Source organism: Silene latifolia, chromosome 8 (genome assembly GCF_048544455.1).
Source record: "Silene latifolia isolate original U9 population chromosome 8, ASM4854445v1, whole genome shotgun sequence".
Taxonomy (NCBI): Eukaryota; Viridiplantae; Streptophyta; class Magnoliopsida; order Caryophyllales; family Caryophyllaceae; genus Silene; species Silene latifolia.
In genome coordinates this window covers 53,380,093-53,396,198 of record NC_133533.1, presented here as the reverse complement: position 1 = coordinate 53,396,198, position 16,106 = coordinate 53,380,093, and the positions used below count along the sequence as shown (strand labels likewise).

At 39.6% G+C, this 16,106-nt stretch overlaps 1 protein-coding gene and 1 non-coding gene across 2 annotated transcripts; one reads left to right on the top strand and one right to left on the bottom strand.

The window, feature by feature from the left end:
• Nucleotides 1–7,063: 7,063 nt before the first annotated feature.
• LOC141596855 (AAA-ATPase At2g46620-like) lies at nt 7,064–9,240 on the bottom strand. Its single transcript, XM_074417112.1, has one exon. The coding sequence runs from the start codon at nt 8,904–8,906 to the stop codon at nt 7,473–7,475; it is 1,434 nt and encodes a 477-aa protein (XP_074273213.1). The 5' UTR covers nt 8,907–9,240; the 3' UTR covers nt 7,064–7,472.
• A 5,139-nt stretch (nt 9,241–14,379) lies between these two features.
• On the top strand, nt 14,380–14,486 carry LOC141597783 (small nucleolar RNA R71). The gene has a single exon (XR_012522998.1). It is a non-coding gene; the product is annotated as a small nucleolar RNA R71 (small nucleolar RNA).
• Nucleotides 14,487–16,106: the final 1,620 nt, after the last annotated feature.

Below are 16,106 nucleotides of genomic sequence, written 5' to 3'. Positions count from 1 at the left end.
TTGGTAAGTTTTTACTCTTATTTTATTCATACCTCTCTCCTATTACCCCACCCACCCAACTCTTTTAATCCTGTTTTATTCCTTACTTTAATATTTGTGGCCCACAATTTATTATTTAACTCTTCATTATTCATCCCTCTTTTCTATCACCAAACCCCATCTAACTTTTTATCAATATAATATTTTATTTCTTAATTCTTGTGCCCAAAGTAAAGAGGAAGAAAATAGAGGATTGGAGGGAGTAATTATGTAGCGTAAAATAGGAGCATAAGCTATGTCGTGACTCGTGAGTCGTGACTCCAACTCCCAAGAATGTCTAAGCTTCAAAGCCAACCCACTAATTTAATTTTCATAAAACCAACAGAAAGCTGTAGTTGACGTTGTGCTAATACTTGTGCTATCAACAATCTGTTTTCTTTGGACTGTAAACGGTTTCCATTGTCTAGCACATGTGGAGGGGTACACTAGAGATTACGGTATAATTATAATAATATCGATATTATGCAATAAGTTAATTATGTTTACCAATGTTAAGAGATACTATTATTATTATATTTGATCTTAGAAGTACTATAAAATTCAAACCAATGTAATGGTTGGAGATACGAACAAATTATTAATAATATGATAATCGTTTTATGAATTCCTTCCCTCTCCAATTCTAGTATTACGAAATAGAAATATGAAAAAATTGGACATGTAGGATCACCCAAATAAACAACCAATGTTTTCATTGTATATCGTCCAAAAAGAGGCTATTAGAGATTGAATGGTTGAGTTCTTTTATTAATCAATCGACCAATATATACAAGCTTACAATGATTTGTTGCCTAACTACAATGCTATAATACAGGAAAGGATATTACAACAAATCATAATCAAATCAAATCATAACAAAATATGTAGAAGAATATTTACGAGAATATTTATGATATTCTATTCTAATACACCCCCACAGTCGAAGCGGGAGGAGGTCGAATGCTGAGACTGGAGCGGAAGTCGTCAAAAAGAGGTTTGGGTAGGCCCTTTGTAAAAATATCAGCATATTGATAGCGAGAGGGCACGTGTAGGACTTTGACTTGGCCAAGCGCGACTCGTTCCCGTACAAAATGTATGTCCATTTCAATATGTTTAGTGCGCTGATGATTGACGGGATTGCTAGCAAGATAAATGGCGCTGACATTGTCACAGTAGACGAGCGTGGCTTTTGAGATCGGACATTGGAGCTCGAGAAGAAGATTTCGCAGCCAGCAAGACTCGGCTACAACGTTAGCAACACCGCGATATTCGGCCTCGGCACTGGATTTGGAAATAGTAGGTTGCCGTTTTAGGACCATGAGACAAGATTGTCTCCTAAATAAACGCAGTAGCCGGATGTGGACCGGCGTGTGTCGGGGCAGCCACCCCAATCAGCGTCGGTATACGCGGTCAGCTTAGTCACAGATGAACAATTTAAATGGAGACCGAAATGCTTGGTACCTTGAACGTACCGTATGATCCGTTTGAGCGCAGCAAGGTAAGCAGTTCGGGGATCATGCATATAAAGGCACACTTGTTGAACCGCATACGATAAATCAGGCCGAGTAAAAGTTAAATATTGGAGAGCTCCGGCCAGTGAGCGGTATAGAGTAGGGTCGTCAATTTTCTGTCCGGATTTAGAGCTTAATTTTGCTTTAGTGTCAACCGGAGTTTGTGCGGGTTTGCAATTAGTCATTTTTGCTCTAGTAATAATTTCCTCTGCATACTTCTTTTGATGAAGAAAAAGTCCATTTCGGTGGCGTATAGCAGAGATGCCGAGGAAATAATTCAGTGGACCCAAATCAGTCATGGCAAATTCACAACGAAGTGTGCTAATAATCTTGTCACGGAGAGTGACGGAAGAAGCTGCAAGGATAATATCGTCAACGTATAACAAAATATATGCAATGTCAGAGCCCTGCCGAAAAATAAAAAGAGAATTGTCCGAAGTACTATGACGAAAACCAATGAATGAGACAAAAGTGGCAAACCGTTGGTACCAGGCCCGGGGGGCTTGCTTTAACCCATAAAGTGACTTTTTGAGACGACAAACGTAGTCTGGCCGATTTTTGTCACGAAATCCGGGAGGCTGATGCATATAGACGGTCTCAGCTAGATGCCCGTGAAAAAAAGCATTTTTCACGTCAAGTTGGTGAATGGGCCATTTTTTGGAGACGGCTATGCTTAGAACAGAACGGATAGTGGCCGGCTTCACTACGGGGCTAAATGTCTCATCGCAGTCGATTCCAACCTGTTGTGACCTGCCATTAACAACAAGACGAGCCTTGTACCGCTCCAAATCACCATTAGATTTAAACTTATGTTTAAATAGCCAAATACACCGAGTGACATTAACGCTAGGTGGACGTGGAACTAAAGCCCAAGTCTCATTTTTAATAAGAGCATCGAATTCGTCGGCCATGGCCTGTTTCCAATTCGGGTCATGGAGTGCGTCAATCGGGTTTTTGGGAACGGGTGAAATGGTATGACAGGGGGCGTGGGAGGTGTCATAGGAGAGGCTTCGGTAGAGGGGACAGGAGTGGCCGTGGTAGCAGTATGTGGCGAGGCCATATCCGAGGCAGGGGAGGACACAGGTGACGGGGGAGAAGTCACGGGTGTGTCAGCAGGAGGAGTTGGTTAGGCAGTGGAGTTTTGGGAATGTAGGTAGTGTATCATGGCAGGGGACGGGTCCGAGTCTAAGAAGGAGTAAGAGGATGCAGACATAGGTTTGTGGTTCGCGAAAGGAAAAACTTGTTCGTTAAATGTAACATGGCGAGCAGTAATAACCTTTCGGGAAGACATGTCAAGGCATAAATATCCGCGATGATTAGACGGGTACCCAATAAAGACACATGGTGTAGTACGAGCAGCAAGTTTATGGATGCTCGAGGAGGGGAAGTGAGGGTAGCAAAGGCAGCCAAATGTGCGAAGATTGGCATAAGACGGTGTCCTAAGATAAAGACTAGAGGTTGGTGAGGTGAGACCATTGGCTTTGCTCGGAAGAATGTTATGTAGGTAAGTTGCCATGGACAAGGCATAATGCCACATGGAGGGTGGTAAGTGAGCGTGCAAGAGTATGGTTCGAATGATATTGTTAAGGGTTTGAATTTTTATTTCCGCCTTACCATTTTGTGGAGACGTATGTGAGCATGATTGTCGAAAAAGCATACCTTGTTGTTTGAATAATTCATGAAATTTAGAGTTCTCATATTCCCGCCCGTTATCACATTGCAAAGTCTTTATGTGACGATTAAATTGAGTGTGAATTAAGGTGTGCAAATGTTTAAATACATTGAACACTTTTGATTTGTGTTTGAGGGGAAAGGTCCAAAGGAAATTAGTATAGTCGTCAAGCAAAATAATGTAAAAACGGTGACCCATAGAACTCAAAACGGGCGAAGTCCATAAATCGCTATGGATTATATCAAACGGAAAAAAGGTATGAGAATGCGACATAGTGAAAGGCAATTTAATGTGTTTACCGAGCTGACACGACTCACAAAAATTGTCTTTTAAAGGGCTACAAGCAATTGTTTTATTATTACGAAGAACAGAAAAAATAGTTGGGCCGGGATGACCTAAGCGAGCATGCCATGTTGGAGCATTAACGGCTGTGAGAGCTTGTGGTGACGCGGTGTTTGAAGAGGAGGGTGACGGTAGCAAGGGGTAGAGGTCACCCGTACTACTGCGTCTCATTATTGGGGTCCCCGTCTGCAAATCCTTCACAGTGAAACCAAGCGGATCAAACTCAACAGAAACGTTATTGTCAGTGGTAAGTTTTCGAACCGACACAAGGTTTTTAATGAGGTTGGGTGCATGGAGGACATTTTTTAAAATAAGAGGGGGAAGGGGAGATGGTAAAACAGTCGCACCATAACCACGAATAGGAATTTCAGAACCGTTACCGACTACAATTTTCCGATTATTGCTCAAATTAAAATAAGAGGAAAGGGTACCTTCGTTTGACGTCATATGGGAGGATGCGCCCGTATCCAAATACCAATTGTCGTCAGGTGCCTGGAGTGACAATGTTTGCATCGTGGCAGCGATGTCAGTAGGAACCATAGCACCTTGAGGAGCCCCAATCATCGGAGATTGAGCAAGAAACGCCTGCGGACGGGGACCGAGCACACCTGCTCCACGATTGGCCATAGGAGGAGCCCAGCCCGAGGTGGGGTAAGGGCACGGTGGCACTCCCAGCCAGCTGCTGCTGCCAAGGGGATCTGTTGAAGCGGGACCGACGTCCGTAATCGGCGGCCGCTTGTGATCGCTGCTGACCCACCGGTTTGACCTGCGCATTATTGTCGGATCGAGACGAGACGACCAAATTTCCACCCCCATTGTTTCCATTGTAATTTTTGCCTTTATAATTCTTACCTCTGCCACCTTTGTGATGCTTATTACCCTGATTGTTGCGTGAGGTTTTGTCGGAAGTACGAGTGGTGTTATCAGTTTGAGATGCGAGAAGGGCGGTGTCCGGTACGGTTGCAGCAGCAGTTTTGTTTTGCCGTGCCTCTTCAAGAGTTAACATGGAGCGAGCCTTATAAAATTCGGGTAACGGATCCCTTTGTTGAATCACCGTTCCCAAATTATCATAACTCGAGGAGAGACCAGCGACGAGACGGAGGACAAGGCGTTCCTCCGTTACAGGAGCTCCGACGTTGGCAAGTTGGTCGGCCAACATCTTGAGTGCTTGCGCATCTTGCCGATGCATTTGGGTAGTTGTCCATTTGAATACTCGAGAACTGGCATTCGAGATAGACGGCCATGAGGACTTGTTGTCATTGAATATATCTTGCAGCCTTTCCCATGCTTGTTGTGCAGTGGCACCCGGTTTGAGGATTGTGTGAAGCAGATCGACGGAAATGGTACTGTAAATCCATTGTTTCACAATCGCATCAAGACGGGTCCACGTTGCATCTTTATTGACAACAGTGTTTTTGGGAGGGACGATGTGATCAGCGACATCGTAGGCTTGAGCAGCATTCAAGAACAGTTCGGCCCAAGAGGCATAATGAACATTTTCGATTTCGAGAGTAATGGGGACATGATTTTTGATATTGGAGACAGAAAAAGCAGGATGAAAGGGCGCGAGTTTGGTAGCATCGGATTCGCCAGGCATGATTGTAGAGAAGAAAGACAATATGTAGAAGAATGAAAGGAAGAAGAATAGATGTTTAGAGAAGGATCGTAGAAGCTGATACCATATTAGAGATTGAATGGTTGAGGTCTTTTATTAATCAATCGACCAATATATACAAGCTTACAATGATTTGTTGCCTAACTACAATGCTATAATACAGGAAAGGATATTACAACAAATCATAATCAAATCAAATCATAACAAAATATGTAGAAGAATATTTATGAGAATATTTACGATATTCTATTCTAATTGAGGCATTTCATTAACATCATCCATCTACCAAATTATTCCGATTCTCCGAATATAAGTCGATATAGGGTGATATTGTTATTGATGGAAGTTTAAATATATCTAAGTTATGTGGATGATGTGTTTGATGAAGCAAAAATGTTTAGTCTTATTTGTTGGTGGAGGTGGTTTGGACTAATAATGAGGCTGACGGCTAAACAACAACCTATCTTCCCATACGGCCATACATAATCACATTATCACATTGTATAAACAATTAGGTGCAAAGTAGTTTTTAACTCTTGAACGATCATAGCATAAAGCATAGGATTTTCATGCATTAATGATTTTGTGGCTATACGCAAGTCTCCTTTTATTCTCCAAATTCAATCAGGTGTATGACTTGCAAAAATTAGAAAATACTTTGTATGATTGATTTTATAGCTAAAACCCGATCAGTGCCTCGTTGTATTGTTTTGAGATGAAAATAGGTTAAATATAATTTCACTTGCGTACATAGAACAAGCATTTTGTTAGTTCGTAGACGTCCTCTATTAACGCGTGTACTATACTTGATCATTTTTAAGTTTAAGACGGATATTGTCATTCTAAAAAAAAGAATTTGTGAAACCCACTAAGACTCATTTCTTCGGTTTGTGTCGTACACTAATTTCACTCAAAACAATACTCTATGCAACGTCTGCTTTTTCACTCGAAACACATTAGTCATAGTCTCAGATGACTCCAGATAACTTGGATGAAATTCTCTTGGGTCCTATGTTCAACTCTCACCAAGCAATCTTGTGAAAGTATTGTGCCGTGGGGCAATATCTTCTAAACTTTGAACTTATGACCCTTAAAAGGGTGGTTGACCTAGCATATGTAATTTGCAGGCTATCACATATACTCGGAAGTTTACCCCATACACACCGAAATAAACGGTTACACGTCATCAAAAAAGAAGAAAAAATATACTTGGATAACTCAAGATTCAACCTAATAGTCTAAGACCCAAACAAAATCTTGAACAATCTCAACACTTGAATACAAGTCTCCACATATAAAAATCTCTGAACACCCTTCTTCGTACACGAATACACGATTGAGGATTTGAGGTCAGTAAGTCTCATTATAGACGAGAGATATCTGTCTATAATGAGAGACGGGTGAATTCCTCTCATAAAGAGGCAAGTGGAAGGCTAAATAGTAACCCGTTTGATTTTCCATTTGCCTCTTTGTGAAAAGGATTCGACCTGTCTCTTATTATAAACAGATATGCCTGTCTATAATTATAATTTGTGATTAACATATTAACGACCGATATATTAATGGTGTACGAAGTATTCATTTCGTAAAGTTGAGTTTTAAAGAGACGATTCTTACCCAACCTTTTATCACGTTTGCCAACGCAACTTTTTAGACGATAAATATCGTTAGCTGCGTGTTTGCAAAAATTATAAAAGTTAGATATTTTTAATGTACTCTTAAAGACGAATCAAATAAGATCCCGCATGAATATATTTTCACTTATGTATCTAGAGAAAATTGAAGTTGAATGTCCGCTTGTGAATAATGCGCAAAAGAGAAACTTGTAAAGTGGAATTGAATGGAGGGAGTAAACATCAAACAAATCCAAACATGAAGGAAATCAATCCACAACATACGACCCCAAAAAAAAAAGAAAATCTACAAATGTATCACGTTCATTGCTATACTTGGTTTACCAAGTTTTGATCATTTACATGTTACAATCTCCCAACATTATCACAAATTCACAACCGATTTGTAGCACAAATTTCAAAATACAAAAAAAAAAAAAAAAAAAAAAGTTCCTACTGAAAAGCTAAATTGTGATCCCACGCGTTTCTGTGCTATAAACATTGAATTAACTCAAGTCCAGTGTCTATAGTTTTGCCCATGCCCTGCTACTGATTCCCTTTCCCAAAAAACAATCAACAATAATGTTCCTTTTTCCTCATTCCAATCCACCCAAAAAATATTACTCTACTTTTGGGATGATCAGTTGATGGTTGATTTTCTGTAAAACCCTTACACAAATATACAACCGAGACCCTTTTGATCAACTATCCAAAACAAACGAATCAGAAACCCGACAAATACTACTCTTCCGTCTCAACAACCCGTACAATTTCTTAATCTCTTTCACCCCATCTTTACGCAAGGTACCACTTCCCCCATCAACCGAATCACCAGACTTAAACCCGTGATCAGGAGTCCCCTTACAACTCTCCCCACCCACACTCCCCGCAACCACAACAGGCGAGGACGTCGTCTGAAGCGCAGTAATTACCGATTTAATCGCACGACTAGGTGAATTCCGATTCACCAACATCAACTCGCTAATTTCCGCAGGACTTAACGTAGCCCCACTAGAAAAAACCTCTTCCACATGAGAAAACAATTTATGTTCTTTAACCCCCAAATAACTACTCGCTAAACACTTAAAATTATTAAAATCACACATAGGAAAATGAATATGAACATCTATTCTCCCTGGCCTAAGAATTTCCGGAGCTATTTCGTCTTTCGTTGTCATGGTAAACACCATAACCCGCTCCTCACAACACGAGCTAACCACCCCGTCCATAAAATTCATCACCCCTGACGCAGTTAACCTCGTCGTCCCAAATTTATCGAAATCCTCGACTAATATTACTGACCGCGGTGTCGTCTGTAGTAGAAGGTGTTTTAATTCGCTGTCATCGGAAATACTCGATAATTCCAGGTTATAAACGTCGTAAGAAAGCGTTTTTGCTAATGCCGCGGCGAAACTCGACTTTCCGGTCCCTGAAGGACCGTAAAGAAGATAACTTCGCCGCCAAACCTTCCCTAAACGATGATAAAATTGCTTCGACTTGAGGAAATTATCCAAATCAAGGTTAATTTTATTCTTAATATCAATTTCCATGGCGATCGTCTCCATCGTTGCCGGATGCGTGAACGGCACGCCCCGCCACCTCACACCGCCTGAAACCTCGCCGGAAAATCCGGAAACCGGCGTGAATAAACGCAACTCGCGTTTACGCGAATCAATTTCGTCGGAAACCACGTGGATGTGCTGCAAGTAAGGACGAAGCACGCGCCTTTTATCGCGCTTTCGTATTGTCAGCGTGAAACACGCTCCACCGGCGCGTGAGGTGAGGGTCCAGCGTATACGCGCGTCGAGGAAGGTGTCGACGACGGTTTGATTGTCGTTTAGGGACAAAACGATGTCGTTGGGGTTTACTCCGGAGAATAAGTTGGTATTATCGGAATCTTCGAGAGATTGGAGGGAATTAAGGTAGAGTGAAACACGTCGGAAAAGGTGATTTTGTTGGGAATTATCATTTAATTCGGGAATTTTAAGGAATTGATGATCATGGAATTTCTCGGAGAGTAATCTCCACCATCGGATTAATTTTGCTGTTCGTATCGTACGATTAAGAAACAATTTCACGATTATCCCGGTGAGTACGATTAAAATGATGGTGGAGAATAGCTGCCGGAATTCCATTTTTCTTTTTTCTTTTTCCGAGTTTTTGTGAGGAATTGGTGAGAGTCGGGAGGGAAGTGTTTAGTTACGGAGTTGAGTCGAGTCGGGTCATTTTATGTTGTGTTTTTAAGAGGGGGTTAATGGAGAAAGGTGTTAGTTTTTGGGTTCGATTGAGTTGAGTTAATATGGTCGTTTTTCTAAGGTGGTGGTGGTTTGGAATTAAATTGAGGAGAATAATGTGGGTTGTGGCCTGTGGGTGTGAAGGGAGTAATTAGCAGAAGAGTTTAGAAGAAAAGAGAGGGGTATAAAAGGAAGAGAGTAATAGATGTTGTGGTGAGATAGAATTCTGGATTTTTAATTTTATAGATTCGCTTCTACTTTTGTCCGTCATTTCCCAGCTATTTGACAGCGACCCTTTTGAGAAAATATATTTTCTTTGTATTTGACATTTTAATTATTCATATATTTTTGACAATTTATTACTCGTTTATTTTTTTGTTTGACAATTTAACATAGTTTTTAGGAGAAATTCTTGTTATCATTAAGATTTTGTGCATCATAGTATAATACTCCCTCCTATTCACAATAAAGCTCTCATTTCATTTTGGCACAAAAATTAAGGAAACACACTACCCCACCATATAATTAAATTTGGACCACACAAATACACTACCCCACCATACAATTAAATTTGGACCACACAAACACTTACCAAAAAAGGAAATAGGGAAATTATTGTGAATAGACGGAAAAGGAAATAGGGAAGTTTATTGTGAATATGAGGGAGTACGAGATTTAGACTAATTTTACTTTGCAACTTCAACAGAATATCCACCACTTTAATATTGTTATACAAATGAGTAAATGTCTTGATTCAATTTGTTTTAATATATTTAGATGGTGTTTGACCTATTTTTAAAAATGTTTTTGTAATTGAAAAAGTAAAAACTAGATCAAACGCTATAAATTAGGGAGGATTAATAGTGCTTTTAAAAGCCAAAAGTTGATAAATACCACTAAAAGTAGAAGTAGGAAATTGTTACTTCTACTTCTACTTTTCACTCTAGTGTCTAAAAAGTCCAGAAAAGTAGTTAGACAAAACATAAATATTTATTAACAAAACATTTTTACAAAAGTTTAGCCAAACAACCGAATTTTTTTTTCCGAAAAGTAACTTGTGAATAAACTAAATTTAAAAAGAAAAAACTATTTTACATAATCAAGGCCAAACAACATCTTAGTTTTATAAGAAGTAATATCCCCAACTTCAACAGGATATTACAGCGTATAAAACAAAGAAAAATTATATTTACTCTTATTATTACCTCTCATGTCAATAATTATCTATTTCCTTTTTTAGTGTATCAATCAATGAAAACTATTGAGAGAATAACTCCCCCAAGCTAAACTCTTGCTTGTCCCCAAGCAAGAAATCAAATCCCATTAATTGCAATATCCCAATGAGCTAAGCATAACGATTTAAAAACCCGAAACAACATGGGCAAGGAATAAAGCAAAGCATGGTTGAGATTCACACGACGACGTAGCATAGAAAACTTTGAATGAACCTTTAAGCTCTTGCATGATCTTTTGATTTATGTACTCTCACGGGACACTCAAACTCTTTTATATGTGAAAGGACAATTTTGTGAATAAACACTCAACTATCCTCGACTTATGATAATGTGCCCGCAATCTAATATGGTAAACATGTCAAATCTAGTAAGCCAAAACAAGCAAATGTAAGCATGATAAAGAAGCCAAATGAGTAGGAAGAAGGCAATATGTGATGGGTAAGAAGGGGGAACAAATGAATTATGGTAATGTGGAGCTAAGTCAAGCTAGCAACTACCAAATTGTAAAGGTGCTCAATCCCAATTCCAACCCAATTTTGTAATTCAAATCATGAGAAAATCCTCCAAAATATAGGGATAATGCTCGAGAATTTCTCACATCTTTTCTTCTTCTCTTTTTCTTTTCAATGCATACTACTCCTTTTCATGTTCATGCTTTTTCATTTCTTTTTTTTTTTTCTTTTTTTTTTCTTTTTTTCCATCTTTTTCAATTCATCATTTTTCTTTCATCTTTCTTTTTCATTTTCCTCTTTTTTTTTCTTTCTTGAGCATTAAGACCAAGCTCACATGATTTTCATAACTTTGAAACAAATTCCAATTGAGCACCCAAACAAGACCAAACAAGCTACTAGCTCAACAAGGTAGGCAAGTTATAATGTAGCTATGGAAAATTGTTTGTGAAGGGGTCAAGAAGGCAAAAATATCATGTGAATGGCTCCAAAATGCTATAACAAATGAATGCATGTTTACCAAGAGATGACATGAGAACCATACTTGTGCGTTTTGATGAAACACACATTATAAGGAGACACATACACTCACCTAAGAGAGACCGGATATGGATGCATCGGTCAAGAGGCTCTACCTTACCATTTTGTAGCTTGCCACAAGTCAAGATCAAGCTCATTCGGTTCATTCTTCATCTCCCACCTACTATGTCAAGACATCCCCATGTAGCTAATATCCCATCATTAAAGAATAAATCATTAGCAACAAGCCATTATAAGGATAAGCAAAGAGGAAAGTCGGCTACAAGCAAGCATAAAGCAAAAATTTCTCTCAAAAATTTTCAAAATTTCTACACTATATGCAACTATACTATATGCAAATGCAATATCTTCCCCCAAACTAAACATCACATTGTCCTCAATGTGCTAACTATCCAAATCACCCAATCAAACCATAATAATGGCTCAAAGCACAAAACAGGAAGGACTAGAGGTTATGTTTAATGGGTTGCAAGATCTAAACTAATATGCAAAGCAATTAAAAACTTACTCAACTTGCTAATCTCCCCCAAGCTAGCATGAATTCGGGGGAATGATGTTTCCTTGTGATTGAGGTGAAAAATGTGAAGAAACGAGAGAGAAAGGAGGAAATGAGTATCGTCGGGTATGCTTGAATGATAGAAAGAAATCTATCTTTTTTTTACCCGTATAAAGCAAAGGCCAGAAAGTCACAGAACCACGACCCCGATCGGGGCCACCCAACCCCGATCGGGGTTGACCTCCTCTTCCCGTGTTTGACTTGCTTGTCTATGAAAGTGAATTCTTTTCTTGTTTTTCGAAAACCACGTCCCCGAACGGGGTTCCTGCATGGGGAAGCGTGCCATATTCACTTCGAAACCTCCTTACTCAATTTTCACCTAAAAATCACAAAAAAAACATCATCAAGTCGAACATTTTATTACTAATCTACGAAAAACAATAAATTGAAGAAAATTTAAAACAAAAATAAATAAAAACAATAAAAAGCTTGGGTTGCCTCCCAAGAAGCGCTGGTTTAACGTCCCGCACGACGTAAGAAGCTATTCGATTCAAGTTTTGTCATTGAGCTTGCCACCAACCAAGCTCCATTTCATAGCTATCTTTGCATTTCTCAACCATTTGAAATTCTTCAAATAAAATTTCCCTTTCTTCCTTTTTCCACTTTTAGCAATAGCGTCCTTAGCATCATCACCTATAAAGCAAACAACACCCATATCGTCCTCCAACGGATCCGTTAGTAAGGATTCAAGCGTAGTAAAGGCATAAGAAGAGTCCACAGTGCTAAGTAAATAACAAGACTCTTGTAACATTGGGCTTCTAATGGTGTTGTTTTTGCTAAAAGAAACCCGGTCATCACCTACTTCCAACGTCAACTTCCCATTTTTCACATCAATTAACGCACCCGCGGTGCGTAAAAATGGCCTACCCAATATAATTGGGGTTTGTGAATCCTCGGCCATGTCAAGTATGAGGAAGTCAACGGGTATGAAAAACTTGCCAACTTGAACAGGTACATCTTCCAAGACACCTAAGGGTCGCTTTAAAGAACGGTCCGCCATTTGCAATGTTGTGCTTGTGCATTTTAAAGCACCCATGTTAAGTTTTTCATAAAGAGAGTAAGGCATGACACTCACACTAGCACTAGCACCTAGGTCGCAAAGGGCCTTATCAATGGTATATGTGCCTATAGTGCAAGGAATAGAATAGCTACCGGGGTCCTTAAGTTTCGGGGGAGACTTGTTTTGTAAGAGTGCACTACACTCTTCGGTGAAAGCAATGGTCTCAACCTCATTGAAGGATCGCTTCTTTGAGAGAATTTCTTTCATAAACTTTGCATAGGAGGGGACTTGGGTAAGCAATTCTAAAAATGGGACGGTGACTTGTAAATTCTTACACATTTCCAAAAATTTAGCAAACTTACCTTCCTCCTTGTGCTTTGATAGACGATGAGGAAATGGTATTTGAACAACTTCTTTGGGAGGAGCATCCTCCACATCTTTCACTATCTCTTTCTCATTCTCCTTGGGAGCATCCACTTTCTTTGAAATGACATCACTCTCCTTAGCATTAGGAGAGATTTCCTCAATAACCACCTCATCACTTTCTTTTGGCATAGGAGACCCAACATCTTTGGCATCAAGCTTGCTCTTCCTCTTTAGCATCAACAATCGATGAGGAAACGACACACGATCTTTAACAATAGGCTCTTCACTAGCTTTCTTTTTGTCATTTCCCCCAAGCTTAGCCTTTTTGACAACCACCTCATCATCCAAAGTCATGGATGGCCCATCATAGCTTGAACCACTTCTCAAGGAAATAGAATTAGCGGTTTCATGTGGTTGCTCACCTTGGGGAGGTAGTTGACCATTCTTCCTTTGAGAGCTAGAAGCGGCTAATTGAGCCACTTGTTGCTCCAACATTTTGACCGCGGCACTATGAGATTGATCATTTTTTTGAATTTGAGCCAACAATTCCCGTTGCATTTGGATGATCATGCCCTTGAGCTTACCCACTCCTTGATTGTTTTGTTGGCCATTTTGTGGTGGATTTTGTTGGTAATTGTTTTGTGGGGGCCTTTGTTGATTTTGATAACCCGGTGGAGGGATATACTTTTGTTGTTGAGGAACATAGGCATTTTGTTGTGGTGGGGGTTAAGGGTTAAGCACATTGTTGCTATTGTAAGACAAGTTTGGATGAAATTTTGAATTCGGGTTATATGTGTTGGAAAATATACCCGGTGGATATGAACTTTGTCTTAGAGCTTGAAAAGCATTTACCTCTTCCATAGGAGCTCGGCAATGAGCGGCATAGTGGCCCGCACCTCCACATCCATCACAAACGATGATTTGGCTCGTTGAAGACACAACATTGAGTTGTTGGATGAAATCTTTAGCATCTCTCTCCGCCAATTGTTGTTGGAGCAAGGCAATTTGAGGTAGCAAAACGGAGTTGCTAGAGGATTGTTCTTTACCTTTAGATGGCACAACTCGGGAATTGACATATTGGGCATCATGGATCGCCATAGATTCGATCGTGGAATGAGCAAGATCGGTGTCAATTTGATCAAACCGCCCATTGTTGGCGGAATCAAGAATCCTTCGGGACTCGGCACAACATCCATTGTAGAATGTTATTGCTAGAAACCAATCATCTAGCCCATGATGTGGGCATTGCCTTTGAAGCTCTTTGTACCTCTCCCAAGCTTCGTATAAGCTATCAAGAGCTTGTTGACGGAATCCGGTAATTTGGCTCCTCAAAGTTTGAGTTTTCTCCGGTGGAAAAAATTTTTGATAAAAATCAAGAGCCAATGTCTGCCAATTGGTGATTCCCAAGGTGGTGCGGTCAAGGCTATTGATCCAAAGCTTGGCTTTGTCCTTCAAAGAGAAAGGGAAAAGTATTTCCCTCATTTGGGCTTGGGTGACGCCCGTTTGCCGGATCATGGAGCAATAGTCACAAAAGTTTTGCACATGCAAATTGGGATCCTCCAAAGGACTTCCTCCAAATTGCTTTCTCTCCACAAGGCTAATAAAAGCCGGTTTGATCTCGAAGTCCGGCGCGGTGATTTGAGTGGTGGTGATACCGGCCGGTAGCATGGCCGCGGTGGGTTTTGAGTGATCGGAAAGTCTCACCATCTTTTTGGTAGTAGATGGTGATGGTGGTGGAGATGATGAACAAGAAACCTCCTCCTCTTCAAGAACCTCTAGATCGTCTAAGTAAGACTTTCTAGCACTTTCAACTTGTACGGGAGAAGTGGCTTCTTTCACTTCCCTCCAAAAACGTCGTCTTCTCCTAAAGGTTTTCTCGGGCTCGAAATCCGGTGAAAGCAATTCTCCACTACGAGAGGACCTGGGCATAAGACAACAATTTTTAGGAAAATGATAAGTAACGGTCTCAAGGAACAAGTGTTCCCCAAGACAAAGAAAAACAAGATAAAAATCGACAATTCAATAAGCAATAAAACCGTTTCCCCGGCAACGGCGCTAAAATTTGATAGGCTTATCGCGTACCTATGCAAAGATAAAATTCCCTAAACACAAATTAATGTAGTAATAGGGGTCGAACCACAAGGAAACGGGAATTACTTCGTGAATTGCTATGGGTAGATTCTTATCAAGGTCGATTTCAATTTGGGTTGGTTTGGTTGTTTGATGATTAAAACAATAATGATGTAAAATATATAATAAAAGAGAGTCTAAGGGGTTCGGGTCACACATGCAAAAGTAAACATACGATCATGATAAATGCGGTACTAATAACATTGTCAATTGTTTAGGCTTAAAGACACCCACCTTACGATATTAGTGTCAACCTTAGACCGGGTCCTAGAGAAACTCTCGTCCATGACTAGGTCGTCCTACTATACGTGCTTAGTCTAATTCAATTCCGTGCCTCTCGACTTATAGAACGAATAAACAAACTTAATCAATTGAATAGGGCCCTAAACAAAGATTAAACATTGTGGCACAAGCATGTGATAGAAGCAATATGATCAATATTATTATTAATCTATTTTATCATGTTATATACTTGATTTATGCATGGCTCCCCTAGCCCTTAGACTAGGAAATTTAGCTACTCATACTAAAATGTAAATTGCAAACTAAATTAAGAGAAATGGTGAACATAATTGTATGATTTATATAAACTAATTGATTTAACATGTGGAAGAATTAAACTAAAGTAATCTAAACGAATTATTTAATTATAAACTATGTATAAACTGAAATAGAAATGTAGAGATATAAACTATAAGTAGAAATACCTTAAAAGTAGAGAACTTGTATGGAAGAACAATGTATAACCAAAAGCTTGAAATAACTTAGAACCAAATGTTTGAAGAACTACAAGATTAACTAATTTGTAAACTAATATGAAAACTA